This window comes from Rattus rattus, chromosome 3, assembly GCF_011064425.1.
Source record: "Rattus rattus isolate New Zealand chromosome 3, Rrattus_CSIRO_v1, whole genome shotgun sequence".
In the NCBI taxonomy this organism is placed as follows: Eukaryota; Metazoa; Chordata; class Mammalia; order Rodentia; family Muridae; genus Rattus; species Rattus rattus.
In genome coordinates, this window is record NC_046156.1 from 113037702 (window position 1) to 113064508 (window position 26807).

Genomic DNA, 26807 nt, shown 5'->3' on the forward strand with positions numbered 1-26807 from the left:
AAGTGTACCTGTGTATATATTTACCATACAAATTAAAAGTAACTGATATCTACTTAAAATGTATTTCTTCATTTATTTGGATCTAATTGTTTCACTGTAATAAAAGATATAGACATTTTAAATGTTTGGATTTTATGATTTTCTTAATAAAAAGAAATGATATCTACCCCCAAAATCTGCATAAAAATTCCTGCAAAATGACAATCCCACCCTCCTGTATTCTCCTTTCAGTGCAGACTACATTGTAGGAACAAAATCTCTATTAGAGAACTCATTTGAGAAATGGCTATCCCTAAAGATAGTATACTCTCGGTCTTTAGCTACTTAAGAAAAAGTCAGTATTGAGTTTAATATAAAGATTTAGCTTGGGGAAAACAAAGAGCCTCTGAAAATTGTACCTGAAGTCAATCTTCAGTGAACAGCACTAAGAACACAATGGCCCGTTGCATTCTGTCCTGCTTCTGTCCCTTGAAGACTGAAGCATCACTCCAGCCTTCCCCACGGTTAAATAAGACAGTTCCAAGGCTCAGAACACAACTGAATGGTGGGGACGAGTCTGGTGATAAAGCACAGGCCAGGTCCTTAAGATGGCTGAAGTTCACTGTGCCTTTCCCCATTTAAGAAGCACCAACCCTGGAGCCAAGTTTTCAAAAGGCAATTTAACAGCAGGAACTATAATTTAATCACATTATATCATATTACACTATGTAACATTATGTATTTTACCTACTGATGTAACACAGTTTATTACAAGCATTATTTCCTAAGACTTGGTACAGGTACTCCTTTCAAGGAATTACTGCTTATTTAATAGTGTCTATCTACATTGGAACATTAAATCAGTGATAGGTATATATAATGCAAGGCATTGTGCAACGTCTCCCTACCCCAGATTAAGGTATTATTAACAAAAAGCAATTAAGAAAAGCAACACAACTATAAACTGAACCAAGGCTGTCAGCATCACAGATGCACACCTGAGCAGGTCAACAGTGCTTTAGCATTAGTGTGGACAAGTGTGGACAGCAGCTGGTCTTTTGGACAAGTAGATCAACAGTTTCAAATGAAGAGTTACTCGAGGAGGAAACACAAATCCATGCTACTAACAAAAGCAGCAAATGCTGGTGTTATTCCAACTCAAACCACACTGTCCCTCTGAGTGTCATTTTGATCATTTATGTGATGACAAAACTGGATTCCTTATGGCGCATCAGTGAGATGTTCTAGGATGTCAGAACCTCCTGTTTGTTTTAATATTTAAGTGATAGCATTAGGGAACTAGGAAAGGGTCAGTGCTGGTGGCTCTAAACCACATTATCTTCAGTTTGTTTTCACAACAATAATGCAGTTAACCCTGCCTCTGCAACAAAAGAGCAATGCAGTATCCTGTTCCTGCACACAGAAGCTGAGGGCTATGCAAGTAGAAGCTGTGGCTACAGTGGGTGGTTGCCGAGTACATAGCAGTCCTGCATACTGACACAAAGTATGTAAGGAGAGCTCAAACTGATTTGTACGTCTATATTCAGCTAAAGCTTCACAGCAGCAATGGACATCAATATGCACTCAATATAGACACTTTTCGAAACTACTCCAAAAAACAAATGACAAAAGTAGTTAAGAACAACTGAACATATGTTGTGTGTACCAGGCATAAGGATGGATGGACCCTGTGGTTAACCCCTGTTGAATTACATGGAACCTAGTCCACTTCCATCTCTCCAGAGTCGGTGTGCTGGGAGCTTCCTTTGGGTGGATCTGGGCTGGTCTCTGAACCATTCTGTCCGTCCATTGGTCCATTGTGCTCACTACTAGTTTTTGTTTTATCTTCGGGAGCTTCTACTTTTGGTTTGGGCTTATAAACGATGGGGTTACAGAAATTATCCAGTTCCTGGAGACAGAAACAATGAGCCATGTCAAATATTACACAAACACTTAGATATTTGTTGGTCTTCTCTAATCTCTCATGCATCCTCATACATTTGAATATGTCACTATATTTAACAATTTTATTACTGTACCTTTTATTTGTTTTGTTTCTTGAGTCAGAGTTTCTTTGTGTAGCTCTGGTTATCCCGAACTCACTGTGTAGACCAAGCTGGTTTGGAACTCAGAGATTCACCCACCTTTCCCTTCAGAGGGCTGGGATTAAAGGTGTGAGACACTACCACTCACCCAGCTACTGTACTTACTTAAAAAAATGTGAATTTGATTTTTAATTTCATGTGCACTGGTGTTTTGCCTGCCTGCATGTCTGTGTGTGTGTGTCACAGTCTCTGGAACGGGAGTGACAAAGCTGTGAGCATCCATGTGGGTGCTGGGAGCTGACCTCATGTCCAAGATCACTTATAGGTTGTTCACAATGAATTATGTCCTTATTTCCTTTCAAGTGAGAGCTGTGTTTAGCGCCTAGGAAAGTGATTTTTTTATGGTTTTATAATTCTTTTTGTACAATATGTTGTAATGTCTTTATAACAAAAATATATTTGATAGCTATATCACATATACAGTAGCAATTCTTCGATTTATGCAGTAATTTCTAGAATTTTGAGTTTTGGCAACAGGTATACACTCCAAATTTTTTGGCATATATGTGTGTGTATGCTCTGACACAATGTTCCAGGAAAACTGTACAGGTATAAATTGGTGAGGGAGAGTACTTACTGTTCCACATCCTTCTAACTATGCCAAGCTTAGGAACATGAGCACAGCAAATGACAAAGCCACCTGCATTCTCGGTGACTAGGGACACACTTCTTTGTCAGCCCTCTAGCTCAGAGTTTTCACTTACTACCATTTGCACAGTTTTGCTGCCATGTTCATACCTTTTGACATGTTTATTATTAACATTTATTAAAATTCAACGTTTATCTGAGATTACATACAATTACAAACAGGATTTCACAGTGGAGGATTTCACACTCCAAAGACAGACCTATTGCAACCAAGTTGTTAAAGTCTCAAGGCCTCTGGATATGTAGGGTGATCACATTGCTATACTTCATTCTGTATTACTTCCAGAACTTAAAATCCAGCATGTGTGGCAGCTTTGAAAAAGGAGTGGGGACTCCATAAAACCTAGAGTTGAGTCAGCAAAGCCAAGTCTGGCCTAAATTGTTCCTCTGTCAGTTGATTATTTCTCAGAGGTGACATCCGTTAATTTTTTCAGTCCTTAAATGTATTTTAGTGCTCACACTAATTAAGGAGGAAGTTTTAGCCACTGAGGCAGCTCAGCAGGTACGGGGTGCCTGCTAGGCAAGGCTGACTACCTGAGCTCTATCCTTGAACCCACCTGAAAGGGACAGCTGAGAATCAACCACTGCGGAGCTCTCCCCCACTCTCCCATGAGCCACGCACTCACTGCTGTCCTCACACACATCAGTAAGGTGTGTTTTCAATGGAGTTTGAGTTGCTTACCTTTGACTTTGTAACTATTTCTGACACTTTTACCACGGGATCTTGAGTAAGACTTAATTTATTCTGCGCGTTCATCTTACTGTTTAGCCAGTTCATGGAGTCACTGATGTACTTTTCAACTTTTTCCATTTCAGCAGGATCCAGATGATCATATCTTTCATCCTATTAAAAATAAATAAAATGGTAAAAGAGAAAGAAGTAACTGACTTTTAGTAAGCAATGGCTTGTTGATAATTTCTCCCTAAAATATTTATATTCTTACTTATGACATACTTCATTTATATTCATGTAAAATGCCACATATGAGATGACACAAAACAAAGAGACTGGGTAAAAATGTAAAATCAGTGCAGACTTGCAAAGGACTCTCAGAAGTTAGCTTTGGAAAAGAACTACTATTGGAGGCTGTGTATTAGGCAAGAGAGGCTAGGATGGAGTAGAATTTATACAGATTAAGGCGAAAATAAGTGCACAGATATATAATGAGGGAGAAAGAAAATTCTTGAACATACCATAAAACTAGGTGGTGCATTCTTGATTTAAAAAAAAAGACAATGGAATTCTGTCTAAACAACACAGTGTCTACATCTAGGAAACCACTCCCAAAGCCAGGTTACATGAGTACCCAAAAGAGCAGAGAAGCAGCAACATAATACTGAACTCAAGAAAATTTCCTGATAAGGATTATTGGCAGCCTAGAAAACAGGATGAACAGGAAGGGAAAGTGTTGAGGAAGGGAAGAGGGTAAGAGAACACACATGGCATGAAAGCACAGTGAGGGCGGGCAATCATGACAGGAAAGCATGATGCAGGAGGAAGCAGAAGGTGCAGGGGATAAACCCAAACAAATTCCCTTTGAAAAAGACAGAATGAAATTATACTGTATATGCTAATTAGAATGTTTTTATTAAAAAACAAACTTCTTTTAATGTCTTTATTTTCCCCTATGTGTTTTCAGAAAGGGTCTCACCTAGCTACCTCTATGTTTATCCTTATCTTCAGCCTTAGCCTCTTAAAGCATTGAGTTTAAGCCCCAAAGTTAAAAAGCAGGGACCAGGAAGAGGCCATTTTCAAAACTGTTAAAGCTTTTTCAGACATTCAAGATTTCTTTATAAGATTGCAAATAATGTCCCACAGCTCTCTCTACCCAAATCCCATGGGGGAGGGAGCTGGACTCTCAGAAGTGCTGACAATTCTGAGAGCTCAGAGGAGACAACCACTTCTGCCCACATTCCTGGCCCAAAAGGAACCTGCCTAGTGCCCTCTGGATATGGGCACCTAGGAGCAGAGAGGGGCAGGACCCTTCCGGTTTCTGCCTGAGCCCAGAGCTGAAAGTCATTTGCCTAGAGAGCTGACAACACCTGAGAGTAGAGGTAAGACCAACTCTTCTGCTCCAAGCCACCTCTCTGGAGGCTTCAGGATACACAAACCCAGGAGCAGCTCTCTGTTCTCAGAATCGGATGAAAGAAAATAGGTCTATGGGAGTGCTGGCACACAGGACTACAGGAGGGTCAAGCCACTGTCAGAGACAGCAAGACAAGCTAACACCAGAGACAACCTGATGGCCAGAGGCAAGCGCAGGAACCTAAGCAACAGAAATCAAGACTTCTTGGCATCATTAGAGCCCAGTTCTTCCACCAAAGCAAATACTGGATGTCCCAACACATTGGAAAAGCAAGATTTGGATTTAAAATCACATCTCATGGTGAAGATAGAGGACTTTAAAGACATAAATAACTCCCTTAAAAATATAACACAGGTAAACAAGTAGAAGCCCTTAAAGAGGAAACACAAAAATCTCTTAAAGAATTACAGGAAAATACCACTAAACAGGTGAAGGAATTGAATAAAACCATCCAGGATTTAAAAGTGAAAATAGAAACAATATAGAAAGCACAAAGGGAAACAACCCTGGAGATAGAAAACCTAGGAAAGAGATCAGGAGGCACAGACGCAAGCATCACCAACAGATACAAGAGATAGAAGAGAGAATCTTAGGGGCAGAAGACACCATAGAAATCACCGACTCAACCCTCAAAGATAATGTAAAATGCAAAAAGCTCCTAGCCCCAAATATCCAGGAAATCCAGGACACAATGTGAAGATCAAACCTAAGGATAACAGGTATAGAAGAGGGTGAAGACTCCCAACGTAAAGGGCCAGTAAATATCTTTAACAAAATTATAGAAGAAAACTTCCCTAACCTAAAGAAAGAGAGACCCATAAACACACAAGAAGCCTACAGAACTCTAAATAGATTGGGCCAGGAAAGAAATTCCTCCCATCACATAATAGTCAAAACACCAAATGCATAAAACAAAGAAAGAATATTAAAAGCAGTAAGGGAAAAAGGTCAAGTGACATATAAAGGCAGACCTATAAGAATTACACCAGATTTCTCACCAGAGACTATGAAAGCCAGAAGATCCTGGACAGATGTCATACAGACCCTAAGAGAACACAAATGTCAGTCCAGGTTACTGTATTCAGCAAAACTCTCAATTAACATAGATGGAAAAACCAAGATATTCCATGACAAAACCAAATTTACACAATATCTTTCTAGAAAATGTCATCCTGAGTGAGGTAACCCAATCACAAAGAAACACATGTGGTATGCACTCATTGCTAAGTGGATATTAGCCCCAAATCTGGAACTGCCCAAGATATAATCCACAGGCCACATGAAGCTCAAGAAGGATGACCAAAGTGTTGTCCTTCAGTCTTTCTTAGAAGGGGAACAAAAATATTCATAGGAGGGGATATGGAGTTCAGAGCAGAGACTGAAGGAATGGCCATTCAGAGCTTGCCCAACCTGGGGATACAGCCCATATATACATGTAAGCAAGTATACCTTATAAGCAAGATAATACCCAAACTAGACAATATTGATGAAGCCAAGAAGTGCATGCTACAAGAGCCTGTTATAGTTGTCTCCTGAGAGGCTCTTCCAGAGCATGTCAAATACAGAGGTGAGTGCTAGCAGCAAATCATTGAACTGAGAACGGGGTCCTCATTGGAGGAGTTAGAGAAAGGACTGAAGGAGCTGAAGAAGCTTGCAACCCCATTAAGAATAACAATGCCAACCAACCAGTCCCAGGGACTAAACCACTACACAAAGAGTACCCTTGGACAGACCCATGGCTCCAGCTGCATATGTAGCAGAGGTTGGCCTTATTGGGCACCAGTGGGAGGAGAAGCCCTTGGTCCTGCCAAGAATGGACCCCCCAGTATAGGGGAATGTCAGAGGGGGAGGCAGGCAGGAAGGGGAGTGATTGGAGAGGGGGAACACCCTTATAGAAGAAGGGGGAAATGGGAGAGGGGGCTTATGGCCCGGAAACCAGGGAAGGGAACAACATTCGACATGCAAATAAAAATATCCAATCACTTTAAAAAAAAGAGAAAAAAGATTACAAATTACACATTATCACACAGGACTTGGCTTCTAGGCTGCTATATTTTATTGTTTCTTATTGCCTCAGGGATTAAGTTGTATTTGCTAGTTTATTTGCATTAATCATCAAATATGCTTTGTAAAAATTATCTATAGCCTGAGCCTTATCCCAGAACTCTTATATCTAACCAACTAGAGGCTTTGTAAAGTTTGAAATTTCTACAATTACAATTTAATAAACTCATTACATTATCACCTACTTTTTGAAGTTTTCTCCTTGTCAAAATATTTAAAATGCAATCCATCCATATTAAAAACTCTGGGGTAGTTTTGGACTGTTATATGTATACCTTATAAGCAAGATAAATGCAAACCTCTAATCACTTCTGGTCCTTCACTATCTGGTTCGAATTTTCACCATTTCTTGATTGTATTATTCTAGCCTACGAATTACCAGATGCTTCACAACCTAAGTCAAGTCAGATCGGTTCTAGACTCTAAAACCTCCAAGCTGCCTGTGTCATAGTAAACCCCACCTTTTTCCCAGTAGTTAAGCAGGTGAGGCCTTCTGTGTCAGGGAGTCTGCTCCCCCCTTCCTAGATTAAGTCCCAGCAGCTTCATTGTCTCTTCAATCCCCAGTGTGTGAGAGGCAGGCATGGGCAAGGGGGGGTAGTGACACATATCTGAAGGTCAGAGGGCAACCTACAGCAGTCAGGGTGTTTCTGACCATCACAAGTGACCTTAGGATTAAATGTCAGGCTCAGCAGCCTTGATGCATGAAGCCATCTCACTAGCTCAGTTCTGTTGTCAAGAACATTTCCTTCTATACATTCTGGAGCCCTGGCTTCATCAATTCTTTTCTGATCTCTCTCTCTCCTCTCAATGGTTGGCCTTCTTTCAAACATAGCTCCTGGAGGTTCCTTACCTTTTCAATAGCCCCTTTACCAGCAGTTGATTTTCCAACTGAAGTATAAGAGAACAAACAGGCCCAGAATTTCTTTTGCAGAGTCCAGGACCCACAAAACATCCTGGTACATAATTAGAACTCCCCATGCCTAATCAAATAAAGTCTGGTTTGCTGGATGATATCTAAACCCATACACTCATGATGATGACCACTAAAGTCATTGAGCACCAACCATGCCAGATTTAAAATGTGGTTGATACCTGTCTGCCCCATTCTGTACTTTTCCATTATCAATATTTCTGTTTGTGAGAACATAAGAAGATTGGGCTAGCTAAATTATAAATTTCTTTCAACACACAGAATTCTTACTTGAAATAAAGAATTAAATTGTATATTGGAAAAAAATGTACACACAGAGGGTATATACACTGATATCAGCTGATTCAGTGTAACTGACTACCATCATTTACTATGTGTAATCCAACAATCTGCTTACATTCAATTTCCTCTCTCTTCTTCCTTTTCCTCTTCCTCCTCTTCTTCCTCCTCCTTTTTGTTGTTGGTATTTTTTTTGTTTTTTGTTTTGTATTTTTGGGTTTTTTTTTGAGACAGGGTTTCTCTGTGTTCTAAGTCCTGGCTATCTAGGACTCGCTTTGTAGTCCAGGCTGGCCTAGAACTAACAGAGATCTGGCTCTATCTGCAGACCTCCTGAGGCCTGGGATTAAAGACATATGCCACCATGCCCAGCTCAAGCACCCAGAGTTTTCTAATATTTGAATTTAGACAACAGTATTCATAGTTCATATTAAATACCCTGGGGAAAACAGTGTGAAAACAGCCACTCACAGTGCTTACGATTTACTAAGTGCTTGGTAAATCTAAGCTTCTGGGATGATGGGATGCCTCAATGATTCTGCTGCTGCTCTCCTGTGCATATGAATGCAATGTCAACATCAATGATCAAATCTGGTATTAACTGAGTATCAGGCAGTGACCAGTAAACCTGACCTCATGGGACAAGTTCAACAAGATGTCTTACTCCTTTTGAGTTTTCTGAAATAGACCTGTATCTACTGGTCTGCTGCAATTCAATGGAGGCAATGAAGACATGGACATAGGGGAGATTATAATGAACCAGTAATCTTATCAAGTCTGTTTAGATGCCTGACTAGCCACTTACTGCTTATCCAAAGGGACACATGACATAGATTACCTTACCTGAGGCTTCAAAACAGTGGAGAATGGAGAGTTTTGGGGTGTATGAAGAAAAAAAAGGAGATTATGATGATGAATGATAGATGAAGATCAACAACAAATCAGGCAAGAAGCCTAGCTTGGTAGTTTAGAGTCAGGGAAAACCTTTTCTCATGTAAGAAACACAAAAATGAAAACAGTGCATTTTGCAACTGGGTTAAACTTAAGCTATGATTTCAGGAAATTCTAAAAGGTTGAAAAAGTCTCAGATTTTAAATGTCCTGGAATCCTCTACTGGTAATTCTTCAGTAAAAAGCTGTAAGTTTGATATGCTCAGTCTTGAAGTGGTAAGACCTGCAGTGTTGGAGCTGAGGACTTCTACTGTCACCATACATTAGCAGCAGCTGCCACCATTACCCCGTACCTTGTTTCTGTGTGCTTCTATCACTTTCAGGACAAGCTGGATCTTTTTCCCCAAGTCATTTAAAGCTTTTGGTCTCTCTTTCATGCTCCACGCATTTCATTTGAATGGGCTGGCCATATTTCTATTCACATAAGAAACATTTAAAAGAATGAATAGAGTTCTAACAGAATACATTTGTCCCCACAGGATGATAAACAACAAAGACAAATATGTCCTTCTGTCTTCCCACAAAGTAAAGTGTTAACATGGCTCCTCATCCTACTTTTAACCTCATTTTATCTAAAGTATCTACTAAGGATTATCCTTGACTTTCTTCAAACCAAACATCCACTGTCAATCCTTTCAAAGGCATGGGGCTAAACTGTGTAGAACCACTTGAAAAGACAATGACCATCTACTACATACAGAATTCACAAATTTAAAATTGGGTTTCAAATTTATTTTTATTTTTGAGACAGGGTCTCTGTGTGTAGCCCCTGTTGTCTTTGAACTCTATGTAGAGTAGGCTGGCTCCACATTCAGAGACACACCAACTTCTGTGTAACCCAAGAGCTCAGTGAGGTTAAAGTGTGTTCCACCATGCCAAGCAAATGACCCAAACTAAATACTAATGCTTTTACATCATCATCTTTACAAAAAGCTGCTTCAGTTAATAGTCACCAACCCCTTAAAGCAATTTTACTAACCTTTAACTCTCCTGAAGCTTATCCACATAAACTGTTTAGGGTTGGTCCTCTCCTTCTTCATAAAAGCCAATTTTCTGTGTCTAACATTGCAGACAGCTTATTCATGTCCCAAGTTATACATTTAAGAGATATTAATTAATGCCTTTCTAGAAAAAAGTCATTAAGAGATGCTATTCAGCTCAATGCCAGATTCATCCCACCTTATTCATAAACATGTTTTCATTATCCCTTCTGCAACTTGAAAAATAACTAAGAATCATCTCCATGTAGGCTCAAAATTGACAATAACGAATTTGATATACTTAAATGTAATTCATAGTAGGAATTTCAGATAAACATTCAGGCAGTTCTTACAACTTTAGACTTACTTGGAGTGATGAATTTTCAGAGATAAAAGCCCAATTTGTCTCTGAAATCATAGACGCATTCTTCAACAGCATTTTTAGCATCACTTTTTCTTTCTCTAATTTATCCTGCATTATCATCTTCCCCTATTAAAAACGTTTCAGATTGTCAAAAAAAAAAAAAAAACATTAGAAAAATGCTAATTAAAACCATGATACTACTTTTTACCTCCTAAGAGGGCATATTTAAAAAAAAAAACAGAATAGAATCTTTGTGATTGTAGAGAAACTGATCCCTAGAACACTGGTAACAATAAAACATTCCACATCCACAGACCACAGGAACAGTATGGAGTCTTCACAACTAACAGAAGCTGGGCATAGTGGTACATACCTTTGACTCCAGCAGGCAAATCTCTGAGTTTGAGGCCAGCATGAGCTACATATTAAGACCTTGTCTCAAATAATAAATAAATGAATAAAGTAAAATTACATTAAATAAAATGAATGTAATTTCAGAATTATAAGTTGCCTTAAATTTAGCAATTTAATCCTGAGCATATACCAAATGAATGGGAAGTAGATACTTCGTAGACATGTATATGCCAGAATCTCCCAAAGAGGTATTATTAATTATTACCAAAATATATACTGAAGCATCCATTAACTGATATACTGATAAATGATATATGCACATGACAATTATGAGGTTTAGAAGAAGTTTCACATATGAGTGTCTCCTGAGATTATGTTAAAAACGACCCAGACACAAAAAGGACAAGTATTGTGGATTCAATTTATGTGAGCTGCATAATGAGGCAGACTCTTAGGAGACAGGAAATGTGAGTGTTCAAGGAGAACTGAAAGAAGGGAGGAGAGAGAGTTTGGTTTTCATGCTACAGCATTTCCACCTTGGACAGCTGTAAGCTTTGGAAATAGCGTGACAATGCTAAATACAATGAAGAATACTAATTGAAAATTTGCTTGAAAAATAGTCTCAAGATGTTAAATCTATACCATATGTATTTTAAAAAACAAATATATTCCCCAAATCACTTGACTTGTATGCTTGAGGAATGAATTATATGGTATAAACTTAAACCCTTGTAATAGCTTTTGAACACATCTATACATGTTCAAACTCCAGTATCCCCATTTACTTGTTGGAGACAGCAGGGAAAGTCACAGACTCTTAGTTTTGGTACCCACGGCGACTCTAACCCACATTACATGGCTGTCACTACAGAGTGTCTTCCCCTCCACACCTGGTGCTTTTTACTTTAGTCAGGGATATATTAACAGCAGCTGTGATGCTGAGCTTTGGAGACTGATCCAAATATGAAGACCTGATCCAAATACGAAGGCTACTATCTGATTTGAGGTAGCATACTATACATAGTATAGGCCTCAGTTTTCTCATCCATAAGCCAAGACCAATAACAGAACCTACATACTGTGCTTGTTTTGAGGACTTCAAAGATCAACTGTTATGCTCAAAAGCAAGGAAAGAATGCAATTATAATTTTTGAACAAAATTTCACCTAAAAGCACTTTGTTTTCTAAACACAAGAATTCCTTTATAAATTATGATACAGTAACATGGATTTAAAAATTAATGAAAAATTAATTTTGTACACTAATGTACAATAACTATAGTTTCCTACAGTTCATCCCTTTGAAAAAACAAGCTCCAAATATATAAATTTGAGTATTATAGAGATTTTTAGGAATTATTATGTATGAATAGAGCCTTGTTAATAGGTATTATGTGTTGAAACTTGTAAAAAAAAGCAAACCCTGTAAAATCAAATTTTTTCTTCAGGTAATGATGATGGGCAGAAGAAAGTTGAATGCACCATGCTTCAAAGACTGGAAATTAGAACTTGTAGACATTAGGAAGCACCATTTCAATATAAATTTAAGGATAAACATAAATATAATCACTTCTATACAGTTACTACTAAAGAAAGAACTCTATTTCTCAAAAAGACTAGAACTAAAACATGAAAATAGACAAGAGCAGGTAAAACGTTAACAATGGCAGCAAAGTTTAAATCATGGTTAATCAACACTCTGAATGGTCTTTAAGTATCACAAACTTACAAAGGAGGCCTGGTAGGCCAGAGATGTTACATACCTGTGATCTCAGAAAGCAGAGAAAGGAAGATCGGAGATTCAAGCCAGTGTGGGCTACACAGGAAGATCCTGCCTTAACATCTCCCCAAAACAAGACAAAAAGAATCCCAAAACCAAGCCAAAAACAAGAGAACAAAAAAGGGCTGTTCTTATTTTATTACTTCTTTAAAGGCTATAAAAAGATGGAGCCAGAGGTGGGCACATATTCATAATCTTAGCACTTCAGAGGAGAGGCAAGAGAATCAAGGGTTCAAGGCCAGAGATTACATGAGTTTGAGGCCAGTTTAGGCTACGTGGCCCTGGCTTAAAGTGGACAGGGTAAGAATTCTCTTCAGAAGGCTTTTTTTTTCTAAAGTGGATATCATTTTTTTTCATATAAACTAAGATGAAAAATATTATATATGGTACTAATACAGCTTATTATTTTGTCAAAAGGAGTTTAATGACATTTATAATTCTTAATAATTGCAGACCAGATTGCTTAGATATAGTAGACAACCTTCGACACCAATACAGTATCAGAATGCATTTGTTGCTATTCAACAGGAACTCCAACTCACATACCTCATTTTCAATGTAGCTATTGAGAAGATCTTTGAGTCAGTTGTCTGTACAGGCTACCTGGATAGGTAGATCAATACTTTGATTTTCCTTTTTAATAGTTTTCTTTTATGTGCGATCTTGTTTGTCTGAAGGAGGTGCCTGTAAAAGAAATTCAAATCAAAAGAGAAAATTTCTAAAACTAACAAATATAAATTATAGAGGTGAAACAAAAAAAGCAAAGCCAAACAAACCTATTGTACTAGGCTGGGAGCAAAGCTCACAGTAGGGGTAAAGTGCTTGTTTAATATGTATAAACCTGGTTCAATTTCCAGTATCAAATGCTTACACACACACACACACACACACACACACACACACACACACACACACACACACACACACACACACAACACATACACACACACAAATTTAAAAAGCCTTTATAGTTAATTAATGCTAAACCTTTACTATGTTTGTACAGAGCTGCACTCCAAAAGCTGCAGTGAACTAATACTTCACATATATAAAGTTATGGCTATAACTCTTCACATATAGTACTATGGTATAACTCTTGGTATATATAGTAATATAACTCTCAAGCAAATTTTGGAAAATAAAATATAGGTAAGGGTATGGAGAAATAAATCCTTCTTCATAAACTACAGGATCTTATGAACTAGATAGTGCTTGCTGTCGGCTATTTGTAAACAGCTTGGCCCCTGAGACTGTTCCCTGGACAATTTCAGCTTGACTACCTGAGCACAACTTCAGACCCATGCAAGCTGCCCTGACCTCCACATACACAGGCTTACCAAATTATTAGAGGCCCAAGAAAATGAACATACAGACAGAAAATTTGTCAAAAGTGAACATTCCTAATAGAAACTACACTGTAAAATGCTCATCACCAATACACATGGAGAAATCTCAGAAATGGGATGCAATTGACTTAATACAGAAATTAAGCATACTGACACTTTTAGAGGCTCACCTGCTCATCACTGCCCTGCTACTACCACAGAGGGTTTGGTGACGCTCACATTCAAGTAGAAGTTTTAGTTGAGTGGTGGCACATGCTATTAATTCCAAATAATTTAGAAGTAGAGGTGGTAGAGCTCTGTGAGTTTAAGACCTGTTCCTGATTTTTTTTCTAATAGACTGCTCTTTGATTTTTGTCATTTTAAAAAGTTGCATATGTATTTTGCTTTCTTAATGTGCTTGTGCCTTCAACATTTTCACATGATTTTCTGCTCGAATAAGGAAAGCCCTCTTGATTCTGTCATGGACACATCTTGTGAGTATGCAGCCACCACAGGCCTTTGTGATATGTTTCTTTGTCTTAGGACTATCTTATAAGGACTTAGCATGGACCCCGCAGCACACCACATTCAGATTTGGTGCTTTCCTTTGCTGTTGCCAGGGGTTTGAGATAGCCTAGTTTTGTTAGAGGATGTAGCATGGAAAGCTTACAACAGTATGTCAAATGTTGGACCATTTTGAGTGCTGTAAGCTTTCCTTGAAGAGCAAGAATTATTATTTTTTAAGTAAATATGATAATACCAAAAGCCATACCAAGCATTACACACTTAAATTGTCTTCATTTGGAATTGTTCTGTTTCTCCATTTCTACAGCTTTAATTTCTTATGGTAGGTGGTGTATGTGTGATTAACTACTTGTGAGCTGAGGAGGAAGCCCTAAGTGTTGAGACAGTCTGTATCACACAGGAGACCTTGTCTAGAACAGACACAGCCAGACAAGCAGACATGAAATGCAATCCTGACAAAGCTCCAATCCACGACCACACAATTAAGAAAACTAACCTTTGCCTTGGCCCCAGTGTGGTCAATCTCTTCTTCTGGGGTATGTTCAGCATGACATTTCTGATGACCTTCTTCTTTTTGGTAACCTGCATTTTGTCCTGGCAAGAAAAAATATTAATTAATGATACAGTTTCCTTTCTTAAAGATAGATTTATTCTGTGTTGAGATGTGTGTGTACATTAAAGCAGCTCATACTTTTCAAATGTCAGTAGCAACATTGGACAGATCATTTCGGCATTTGACCAAAAAGATTGTGGGGAGCTATACATAAACAGACTTTCTTCACCCTTTTTGGTCAACATATGCAAAAACAACAATATGGCAGACAATTTATTCCAGTCTTATTAATCAGTATTCACAGTTTTAAAAGGAGAATTCTTCATTGATATTGAAATGTTAGACACTTTAGATAGAAAAACAATGAAAAAGATGAGACTCATAACCACACAATTCATATATACTTTTAAAATTTGTTTTTAATAGGAAATATTTTTTCATACACATATTCTGATCAGTTTTTCTTTCCTCATTCCTCCCCTGACACGCCCAACTTCATGCCCTCTTCTCTTATTACGATTTCAAACGTAGTAAACACTTTCACGCCAATCAAAACTTAAATGTCTGTGAAGCATTGAATATAAACCTTGGCTTTCCCCAAATCAGCTAAAGGTTGACTGGCAAATGAAGTCTGTATAAACACATACATTCTTGTGCTCTTCTAATCGGCTACATTTACCATCTTCTCGAAGAAGGAAGAGAGGAATCATTGTAATTTCATATCTGAATTAAGAAAACATGTTACTCAGAAAGCTTCTTGAACAAATAAATGCACATTTGTCAAAGAGAAGGTGTAGAAGAAAGAAATAAAAATGTCTAAAAGTTCCCAAAATAGAAATGGAAGCAATAGAACTGAGGTGGAATCTTTATATGATAACAAAGAATTGAACAGGGTTCAAAACCTCAAGTATCACCACTGGATATAGAGGATGGAAGGAGTACCTGTATAGAGGATGGCTAATAGGAAATTGATTCATTGATTGAAAGACAATGTTAAAATATAAAAAATTTTACATATGAAAAGACCAAACCCAGAACAATAGAATAGAAAAGCAAATCATAGTACAAGGCCCAGAAAACATTTCTTTTGAATAAAATTGTTAGAAGAAAAAAGGTTACTTTTCCCTAAATTCTAAAGAAAAGAGCACACAGAGCACACAGACAAAGTCTTCACCATGTAATCACTAAAACACTAAATGCACAGAACAACTGAAAGAATAAGATTATGTTGGCAAGGGATAGAGGACAAGGAAATACAAAAGGCAGAGGATCATCAGAATTACACTCAACTTTTCAACAGAGATTCTAAAAGTCAGAAGAGCTTTTGTTATGCAGATCTGTAATTATAGATAGCATAGACTATTACATCAGTAAAATTCAAATCAATAAGTAGATGGAAAAAATAAAATATTCATGACAAATTTCAATTAAAACAATATCTAGTTCAAATCCAGCCCTATGTACTAGAATGAAAAAACATCCAACCCAGAAAGGATATATAAGAAACACCCCAAGTAATTTTATACCAGAAAAACAAAAAGAACAGAAACATACCCACCACCACCACCAAAATAATAGAAATTGAATAATTCATTATTACATTATCAATATCATCAACCAATTCCAACAAAAGACAAAAGAGTGAAGGAATGATGGAAACAAGATCCAGCCTTCTGCTCTGTCTCTTTTGAAAGCTGGGTTGTGTTGATGGTGTTTTGCTGGGACAAAAAACATGAAGGATGTTTTGTTGAAGTGACATAGGTGAAAGGAAGGTTAGAATTTATGAAGGGACCATTTAATAGGAAGCAGACACATGTGGAGAAGAATGCTTAGGGACATACCAAATTGGTACACCATATTGCATCTCCATGTCTTGGATTCCATATAGAAACACACCAAAAACTTCTGTAAAGCGCAGCTTTTGCCACTTCAACATTTTGGTGCAGAGTGATACATAAGACAGATTCATGTGTTAAGGCAAGACATGTGGAAGAGGCTTGGCTTCCATAGCTAAACCCGGTATGACTTTCACTAGATTCTTTGCTTTGTTGAGAGTACAGGTGAGAATGGGCAAAATCTTTGGTCATTTATGCTGACTGTTGCTGATTTTAGCCGAGGCCCATATTCTACAGGGCTAAAAGTATCACCGAAGTTATCCCGACACCACTCTGGCCGAATCTGCTGCAGGGCATTCTTTAAAGTGTTCGTGAGTGGATCAAGCTGTTGCTGTTGACCTGTAACGACCTGGCATGCACTCTACCGATAAGTGGATATTAGCCTCAAAAATCTGAATTACCCCAAGACAACTACAGATTCACATGAAGCCTTAAGCAGAAGGATGGCTCAAAGTGCAGATGTTTCTGTCCTTCCTTAAAAGGGGGGACTAAAATATAAAATATCAAGTAGGAGTGTAGAGGAGACAAAGTTTGGAGCAGAGACTGAAGGAATGGCCATTCAGAGCCTGCCTTACCTGGGGATGCAGTCAAGGAGTGGCACAACAAAACTAGACGAGTATTGATGAAGCTGAGAAGTGTAGTATAAGGATAGCAGCTCTGAGAGGTATATTTCCTGAGATAACCAGCCAGATCACAAGTCAAATTCAGAGGCTAATGCTAGAGCAAAACCACTGAACTGGAGAATGCAAATTTACTGAGTGGGAATTAGAGGGAAGTGATTAAGGAGCTGAAGGAGCTTGGCAACCCCATAAGAACAACAATGCCCAACCAACCAGAGCTTCCTGGTGACAGAATTTACCATTCAGAATCACACATGGAGTGGATCTGCTATCCAGGTACATGAGGGTGTAGAGGGTTGGCCTTGTTGATCACACCGGGAGGAAAAAGCTCTTGTCTTTATAAGAATGGCCCCCCAGTGGGGAATGTCAGAGGAGAGTGGAAGGGAGATGGAAGGGAGGAGGCACCTCACAGAAGAGGGGGAGTGGATAGGGGGCTAAGTGTCGGGAAAACCAGGAAACGGAATACCTAAATAATAAAAATACCCAGAAAAGAAAAGCAAAAAAAAAAAAAAACCTTTCTGGAGACAACAACAACTATCATCCCTGATTTCAAGCTCTACCACAGAGCCATAGTAATAAACATCATATGGTATTGTATAAAAGAAGATAAAATGTGGAATCAAATTAGGATAAACACTGCATATGTATGGTACTTGGTTTTAGAGAAAGAAGCCATAAAGACACACACACACACACACATACACATACACACACAATCATCTTCAAATAAAATGATGCTGGTCTGAATTAGGTATTTCAGAAGAATGCAATAAACGCATATCTATTACTCTTAAAACTCGTCTGGAGGGATCAAAAACCTCAACACAAACGTTAGACACACTGAATCTGGTTAAAGAGAGGAGGTGGGGGGAATAGTATTGTACTGATGTTCAATGTGGAGGACTTGGAGGAGGGAGAAAACTGCAGCTGACATGATGAGAATGATGCTTTTAAAAATACTGGGAAAAATACCATGGACCATAATTCAAAGCATTTTAAGAATAGTACAAACTTGATCAATCAAGAAGAAAGATAGTCAAGATTCTTGAATGAAGCATGAAATTTCAAAAGAGAAAATTAGTAGCTGTAACAAGACAAACCTTCCATCTCTTAAATGGGTCTTCCTAATGTCCTCGGTACAGACTCTTGTAGTAAGTATCTGACCTCAGGCTCTAGAGGGTTGACAATTTGGAGACTTCCCAGTTATATCTATGGGCATGGATGCTTGGCCTGCATCTTGTCTGGGTACTATTAAAATTTGGTGCCTGAGCAGGCCAGAAGTTAGGGTGGGACTTGAGTTTCACCACAAGCAGGAAGCTGCTGTGTGCTGGGAAGAAAGCCTGGGTCCTCTGGGAGAGCAGCGAAATTTCACCCATTGAAAGCTCATCTCTCCAGCTCCCACACACAACTTTAAAAATTTGTTTGAAACTTTCTTCTGCAGCCATGTTGATTTAACCCTCTCTGCAAACTTTCTCTTCCTGGAGTGCCACAGAATTATAAGCAAAATCACCTATTCTGTCCCTCTCTTCCAGCTTAGCGTGGTGTTTATGCAAGGGCAAGCTCAGGAGAGGCAGAGTTAAAGCCAGCCTGACTGACAGAGGTCGGTGGTCACACACAGTACACAACCTGTTTTGAAGAACTACACACACACACACACACACACACACACACACACTCAACATGTCGACCCAATAACACTTACAAATGCAGTTGACACAGGATGGGCAATTGTACATTTTCTTTGTGATAGAATCTAGGCCTCCTGAGCTGGGCAGAAAGGCACAGCACACTTAGGAGCCTAAAGGCTCAAAGATGGAAGCAGGAGGGCAGGAGCTCCTGCCTCAGCTATAGAGGGGTTTGAACAGCCTGGGGACTGCGATCTCTGCCCCAACAATCCCTATAGTATCAATAGCAGGAAACCTACCATCACAAATTGTCTTCAATGCCACCTGACACATACACATCCCTTGTTTAACTGCCACAGATGAATTATAAGTAAACCCTTGAAAATACTTATGGAAACTATTGAAGGAAGCTAGTCTTGGTCCTCTAGAATGCTAGTGGAGGCAGAGGCAGGTGATACTCTGCAGTGGGAGGCCACCTGATCTACATAGTGATACTCTCGACCAAAAAGAATAACAAAGTTGAGTTTTATCTAGTTACAAATAAAACAAAAAATATTTTACAGAGTTTAGTCTCTGATTTTAAACTCACACGCTCTATAAGGGGTTATGAAAGATGTTTTCAGTCTTCAGAAATGCAGAATATAATAGGATGAAAGTGCAGATCCTATTTAAACTAAATGTTTCCTTAGTGTGGTTGAGAGACTTGGCAGAAGAAACCTCCAAGGCTGGTGTACTTCCACTTCAATGAGGGTGCTGCTGTCAAGATCCCTGTGAGAAGACCCTGAGATATAGAGTTTCACCTACCACATCCTCTTCTTTGCCTTCGTTTCAGAAGCTTCTGAGCCTCCATGGGGGCATCGCAAGATCACCTTCCAGATTCTGCTTCTCAATTAACATGTAATGGCTACACTAGATTCCATGGATGTTGAATTTTAACTTCATTTTTGAACTGTCACCACTGGGACTGTGGGAAACATCTTGAATAGTGAAGTTTCTTTAAGGAAAAAAAGCCATTAGTAAAGGAATCTTATCAAACTCATTAAAGGCTTTAGTGAATCTAATCATCATCTTTTAAGATATGTAAAAATAAGTGAATAAATGGACATCGCAGGGATATGTTGGCTCAGACAATCCCTTCTTTATACTATGAGCTACTGTGGGAGACTTACAATATCAAATAATCTTGCTAGAAAATGTGAGACTTGATATTATATATACATTTCATCAGTGCTATGCATAGACATAAAATGCCACCATCAAGTGTGGAAGTAGTTGGGAGTGACACTGAAAAGGGTCCTATCTGGAAGTTGAACTCAGGTCCTCAGGCTTGGTGGCAAATGCCTTAATTTCATTTAGTATCGCCAGGTAAAGCAATTGAGTTTGAAACCAGGAACAATTTGATTCAGTTAATAAATGACTTTTGAGTAACTTATATCAGTGCCTCAAACAATAAAGTTCTACTTAATGAGCGCAACAACACTGTTGAATTTTATAAACAAAACCGTTATCACAGTTTATGAACAAAGGTCTTCTAAATATTAAAACAAAATTGATGCCAAAATTAGTGATAGCAAGTAAAGAGACTAAGAGGCCAAAAAAGTAAGAGATAGGCTAGTAAACAAATTGGCCTGTAGGGTTTCCACAGGTTGGGTTATACCTTTCAATACTCATTCTAATTCAGGCCTCCCATGTATGGTGATGGTATCAGTGGTTTTTCTGTTTGTTTTTAAGAATATACAAATTTAAGGATTGGTTTTATTGGGGAAGGAAATATTCAGAAAGAGAGAGAAGTGTGGAGAGAGGGGGCTGTTAGTCGTATTATGATAATGGTCAATTTACGAGCAAAAGGAGAGGGACCTGAATGGAGTCCTCCTTTGGAGCCCTACTAAAGAAACACATGCTTCAGGTTTAGAACCCCGCTCTTGATAGATGACAATAAATGCTCATATAGAGATATTTAGCTGTACACTGAAGTAAGGAAGTCATCAAAAACCAGTAACCTGTATCACTAACTCTCATTGCATTGGTGACAAGCACTGAGCTTAGTGCCCACCACCATAGAAAAATAATTTTTCTTAAACATTATAAAATTATGTTTTATATTGTATCATTTAAAACTAAACAGATAAAATGATACTACAGTTCCTTTATCTGTTTTTCATATCACCCCATAGTACAGTTTGAATCATTGGCTAAGTGATAAGTAATAAATTTATAAAAGTGTTTTTCAGTGCAAACAACCTTTGACCAATTTTTCAGGCCAATTTTAGAGTACTTATACACTACAAGTCATTGAGAACAGGAGGACGTTTAAAGCTGGATGAGGAGGGAAAAGAAAGAGAATGAGATATCAGTGGTGACCAAAGCTAACACCATGCACACACACACACACACACACACACACACACATACATGGGTCATCAATTCTTGAATAAGTTAGAGAATAATCCTGGTTATTTTTATATACGTTAACAAATACAAAAAACAAATAATTAACAGTCCAAATATAAAGTATTTTTTCTAGAAATAAATTACATGAAAAGTCTATAGTTACAAAAGCAAGTTTATATTTCTTGTTTGTTGTATTACTAACCTCAAATTGAGTTTAACTTTTGCTTAATTCATTATATATATTTACAAGCGTTAAATATCAGTTCTTTTTGGTTGTCTTACCAATCTTGGATCAGGATATGGGGCACTTCATGCAAATTAGCATAAAATGCTTCGGTCAAATGGTTCTTCAGGTGCCATACTTGAGAATGGAGTCAAAGTGTTCTGGGAGAAGACTTCACATTCCCCATAAGGCCAGTGGAAAGACCTTCAATGCATCGAATAGGGTTGTTTTAAAGTTTTGCATGCCGAACATATTTACAGCGAGCAGCAATGCCAACAAATTCAATGCACCTGTGGCAAACAGCTGATTTTCTATTTCTTTCACTGTTTATAGTTTAAGGCTTTTCTGAATGTCTAACAAAAACTGCATCACTGTGCCAGAGAAAAAAATTACTTTTCTGGATATATATTAAAGAGCAAGAAGGAATATCCTTTTATTAACTCTCCAACACCTGCCTGCGTGCGCCCTTGAATTAGTAGCCCTATAGAAAGAATTATTTAAAACAGATTGTTATGTAGACAGGTATAGACAGTATAAGGATGGTGATGATGCCCTCATCAGTCACCATTTTGTTATCATTGTTCTTTTTCCTTTTAATGAGGGAGTCTTTTCCTATTTGAATGTGCACATACTTAGATCTGTAAGAGATGTTATAATATAATTAAAAGGATACAATATGTTATTATTTTAAACACTTCAGTGTAACACTTCCCAGTCTGTTCAACTAAAGTTCATAGGTGTTTTCTTCAGAATAGGAAATTTTAAATCAGTGATTCTTTATTAGATTAAAGAAATGCAGAACAGGAAATTATGGTTGATTGAAAATATCAATATATATTATTTGTCATTCTTATGTAGGTCAAATTAACTCATCTTTCGTATTCCAGGAGCCATTAATATTGTTTCTGCCTGATTGTTCACTGTCGAGACTATAGAGTGTTAGAGCTGAGTTTTATTTCATATTTGATTTATCATATTTGAATTGAATTGACTTTGCAGAATAAAATTGGATTAGAAAGATAACTGATGTCATCTAAATGTTTTCTTATGTATGCATCTATATAGAACTGTGTCTCCTTAGGGCTTTATTGCTGTGTAAAACACAAGGCTCAGCAAGTTGAGAAGCATGATTGTGTCATACTTAATATTCAGTTGCATTATCAAAATAGACTTCCTAATGCTGGACCTTTAATACATGTTTCATATCACAGACCCAACCATAAAATTATTATTTTTACTAAGCAATGAATCCTAATTTTACATTGTTATAATCACAAGTTGAGCCTATTTTTCTGATGTTCTTAGGTGCCTCCTGTGAAAGAGTCATTGATCATAGGGCGATCTCTCAATTTACAGGTTGTAGAATCACTGCTCTGTTAGGTCATTCTACAGCCTGACCAAGGAGAATTACAATGGAGTTAATGAATATGCTCATCATGGTTTGAACAATACTTCACAGTCTTCTTTTCTAATAATATTCTTTTAGTATATCTAATATAATTTTAGAAGCATAAACTCTAATTAGAAAAGTTAGATTTGTTGGCTAAAATTCTATGATAAAATATAATGAAAATTTAAAAATAACTCACCCAGTCCCTTCTTCAAAAAGAAGTCTTCAATTTCTATGACTTTCCTGAGGAAAAGGTCTATGGAAAATTCACGACTTTAAATGCTGGTGAGAGAACTCCATTACTGAAAGTAAGAAGTAAATTTAAGTGAGCAAGTACAAATCACACTCTAGGGAACCAGAACCAAATCTTCAGGCACTGTCTTTACCATAAAAATTGTTAAGATTTTACATCTTTCATACCTTTCAAAATGACAAATGAAACTTTAAAACGGCCTGAAGTATTTTATATATGGTTTTACAAAACTAATTTTAAAAATAGCTTTAAATTCAGAACCATTTAATGGACATACTCCAAGAATTCAAGCCAGAATATAAACATTATCCCATGACACTTTAAAATTTAAGCAGAACCAGGCACAATGGCATGCCTTAATCCCAGTATCAAAGACAGAGCAAGTACATAGATACACACACACAGTGCCAGTGTGTGATTGGGGGAGGAGGAGAAACAGATGGACAGAGTAAGATGTTTCAATTTACTTATTCTATTGATTTGATGGGGGTGACTGGAACAGAGACACTGTCCAATCCCTGATAAACGAAGGCAGCCCTTACCCGCAGTACATCCTCAAGGACGGCTTCATCAACATTTAGGGTGGCATCGATGTCTTTCAGGAAGAACCTAGACTTGCTCCTTGACTGCAGGAACCGAGTAGCTCCTCCCACGGATTTCCATGCTGTTTATGTCTCAGCGCCATGCTAAATCTGCAAGTAAAATGTTTTTTCCGTGAAAGAATGAGGACTATTAAATTCTTGCAATACTAGCTATTTGAAGGAACTTGATATGTGGGGATTTTTATTTGTTCAAAAGAAAAAAATTATGAAACAGGTAAATCAAAGATCAGTGAGACCACTGAGTGTGGTCCAGATGGCAATGATGATGACAGGGATAGAAAATCTCCCTAATGAGCTTCTAAAGCCTCTGGGCTTGTCACTTCCTAACTGAAGTACATTTATTCTTTATTGCTATTTTTTTATTAATAACTTGAATATTTTATACATTTCGAGGTTATTCCCTTTTCGGTTTCCGGCAAACATCCCCCCCTCCCTCTTCCTTGGTGTTCCTCCCAACCTTCCCCCACGCACGCCTCCCCTCCCCTAACAGTTGAGTTCACTGGGGGTTCAGTCTTAGCAGGGACCCAGGGCTTCCTCCACTGATGCTCTTACTAGGATATTCATTGCTACTTCATGAGGTCAGAGTCCAGGTCAGTCCATGGCGTCTTTTAGTGGCTTAGTCCCTGAAGTTTGCTTGTTTGGCACATAGTTGGTTTTTTTTAAGTTATCTTCAAGACAGAAATCATGTCCTTATTTCTGGTTAATTCCTACCAAAAATCTTAGGAAATTAAATAAAATAATTCAAAAATACAGTTGAAGGTTTATGATGTAAACAATATAACAGCAATGAAAATGCTCAGGAAACCGAACATTTTGTATCCTGTTCTATGAATGAATGAGTTGTAAATTTTTCAAAGTGAAAATACAAAACAAAGAAAAATAAGAAAAGTAGCGTTCATTTCCACTTACTAGCTTGATCCATTACTGCTTTTAAAGCAGGGCCAACTCCCACCAGGAAGCACACAACTGTTCAAATTCGAGCCCCAGGAGAAACGAACAAAAAATCATTGCTTTGGAGAAGGAAAGTTGAACATACCCCTAAAGCAACCAGAACTTTGGGGAAAACCCTCAAACATGACTCAAACAGAAAATCAGTGTCAACTTCCTTCCGAAAGTATATGGTATCAATTATCTACCAGAAACATCAAGGTCATTCATGAAACACTGAAGCGTTTAGGGAAGATCTGGACGATTTGCACTCTCATCAGCTTTTTGTTTTTCATTCCTGATAATAGCTGAACAAGGCCCGAGAGTTCTTTGACATTTATCTTATTTTGGCCTTGAATTCATCACAGAAGTAGCTCCAAAAAGTTTCATCAAAGTTCCTTCCACTCCAAATATAATAAAGGTTGCAGCCAACACCTGGTTTAAATAAGAGAAATAATTAAGTTTTGTGAAGTACATTGTCCTTTCATTACTTTTCTAATAACATAACAAAACACCATGACCAAGGTACAAACTTAAAAAAGACAAATTTAATCTGGTTCACAGGTTCAAGAGGTGAGTCTATGACTATTTCATGACAGGAAACATGGCAGCATGCTTTCAGGGCTAGAGGCTATCTGAGGCACAGCCACAGGCAGAGAAAAGCCAACAGTAACACACCTCCCTCCTCATATACCTCCTAACCTTCCCCAAACAGTTCCTACCAACTGAGGACCAAGATTTAAACACAGGAGCCTATGGGGCTAGTCTCATTCAAACCACCACACCCATTTCCTGGCCCCTATTTACTTAATACTTATCATAATGCAAATGCTTAATCAAACATCAAAATTCATTGTTTAAAAAAATTCAGTCTCTTTAATTGAAAACTCCCTGTAAAATAAAAATCAATTAGCAAATTACATACTTTTTAACAAAAAAGGGATAAAATATATTTTTGCCATTCCAAAAGGGGGGACATAGGAGGAAACTTAAGGTAAAAAGTAAGATCAAAGTAATGGCAATCACCAAATTGTGTTTGTGTGTGAAAACACATAGACGGCTCCCCTTCAGCTTTGTTGTGTAAATACATTAGGCTGGTTCAACTCTGTATGAAGCTCTTCCAGCACATATCCCACAGCTTGGCATCTTTAATATTTGGGGTCCCTAGAGTAACCAGGCTTTACTTGCATAGCTTTCATATGACCATCAGGGGTCTCCATGTAGGCTCCCTGCCATATTCTGGGTCTTGGTGCTTTGGTTCTCTTCAACCGTAGGAAGAGTCATCAGCCTTTTTTTCCCATGCATCCTTCATGACTTAATTTTGGCTTTCTTTTTGAGAGAGTGGCCTTCCATAAAGACTTAGTGGTTCTGGAACTTAAGTAGATCAGACTGGCTCAAATTCATAGAGATCTCATCTGCCTCTGCCTCATTTTTATGCTATAGGGATTAAAGGTGTGGCTTTCCTTTCAGATCTTTCAAAGTCGAACCACAGCTACAAGGTAACTCATCTGGTTTGCTTGGGGTAGAGTATATTCTGCCTTCTTTCTTCGATTAAATTTAAAAGTTTTAGTAGTTGTTTTTAAGGCAGACAAATTAAAATTAGGCCTTTTAGTCCTCTTTCACAAGTTGCAAGAATTAGATACAGGTGGCCTCTTGCCCAGAGGGCACTACTGCCTTTGTTTCTCATTTCTGACTGTATCCCTTGATTTTTATCTTCTTTTCAGTATAAGTTTGGCTCTAAATATGAAAATTTTTCTGGTACTTCTTCCTTTATTCATTTTATATATCTTTTTCACCCAACTGCTCTTTTTCATTGTAGTCCTGCATAAGAGTGATTACTAACAACCAAGCAACAGAGTCAATATTAGGGTTGTTTTGAAATCTCTTCCACCAATTAAATTAGTCTAATTTTCTTCAATTTGGCCTCCAAGAGATTATTAGAATAAGGACAAAAAGCAGCT

At 37.9% G+C, this 26807-nt stretch overlaps 1 protein-coding gene across 1 annotated transcript in view; it reads right to left on the bottom strand.

The window, feature by feature from the left end:
- Positions 1–640: 640 nt before the first annotated feature.
- Hspa4l (heat shock protein family A (Hsp70) member 4 like) overlaps positions 641–26807 on the bottom strand; it is a 52678-nt gene continuing 26511 nt past the window's right edge. The window contains 23 exon segments of the mRNA XM_032896978.1: positions 641–1888; positions 3415–3576; positions 9334–9411; positions 9413–9454; positions 9868–9869; positions 10027–10081; positions 10083–10129; positions 10388–10471; positions 10474–10510; positions 13064–13201; positions 14864–14946; positions 14949–14961; positions 19865–20055; positions 21733–21754; positions 21757–21787; positions 21789–21878; positions 23368–23411; positions 23860–23929; positions 23931–24009; positions 24829–24876; positions 24879–24929; positions 25056–25141; positions 25143–25281. Of these exon segments, the coding sequence (XP_032752869.1) occupies positions 1700–1888; positions 3415–3576; positions 9334–9411; positions 9413–9454; positions 9868–9869; positions 10027–10081; positions 10083–10129; positions 10388–10471; positions 10474–10510; positions 13064–13201; positions 14864–14946; positions 14949–14961; positions 19865–20055; positions 21733–21754; positions 21757–21787; positions 21789–21878; positions 23368–23411; positions 23860–23929; positions 23931–24009; positions 24829–24876; positions 24879–24929; positions 25056–25141; positions 25143–25281 (1781 nt within the window). The 3' untranslated portion in view covers positions 641–1699.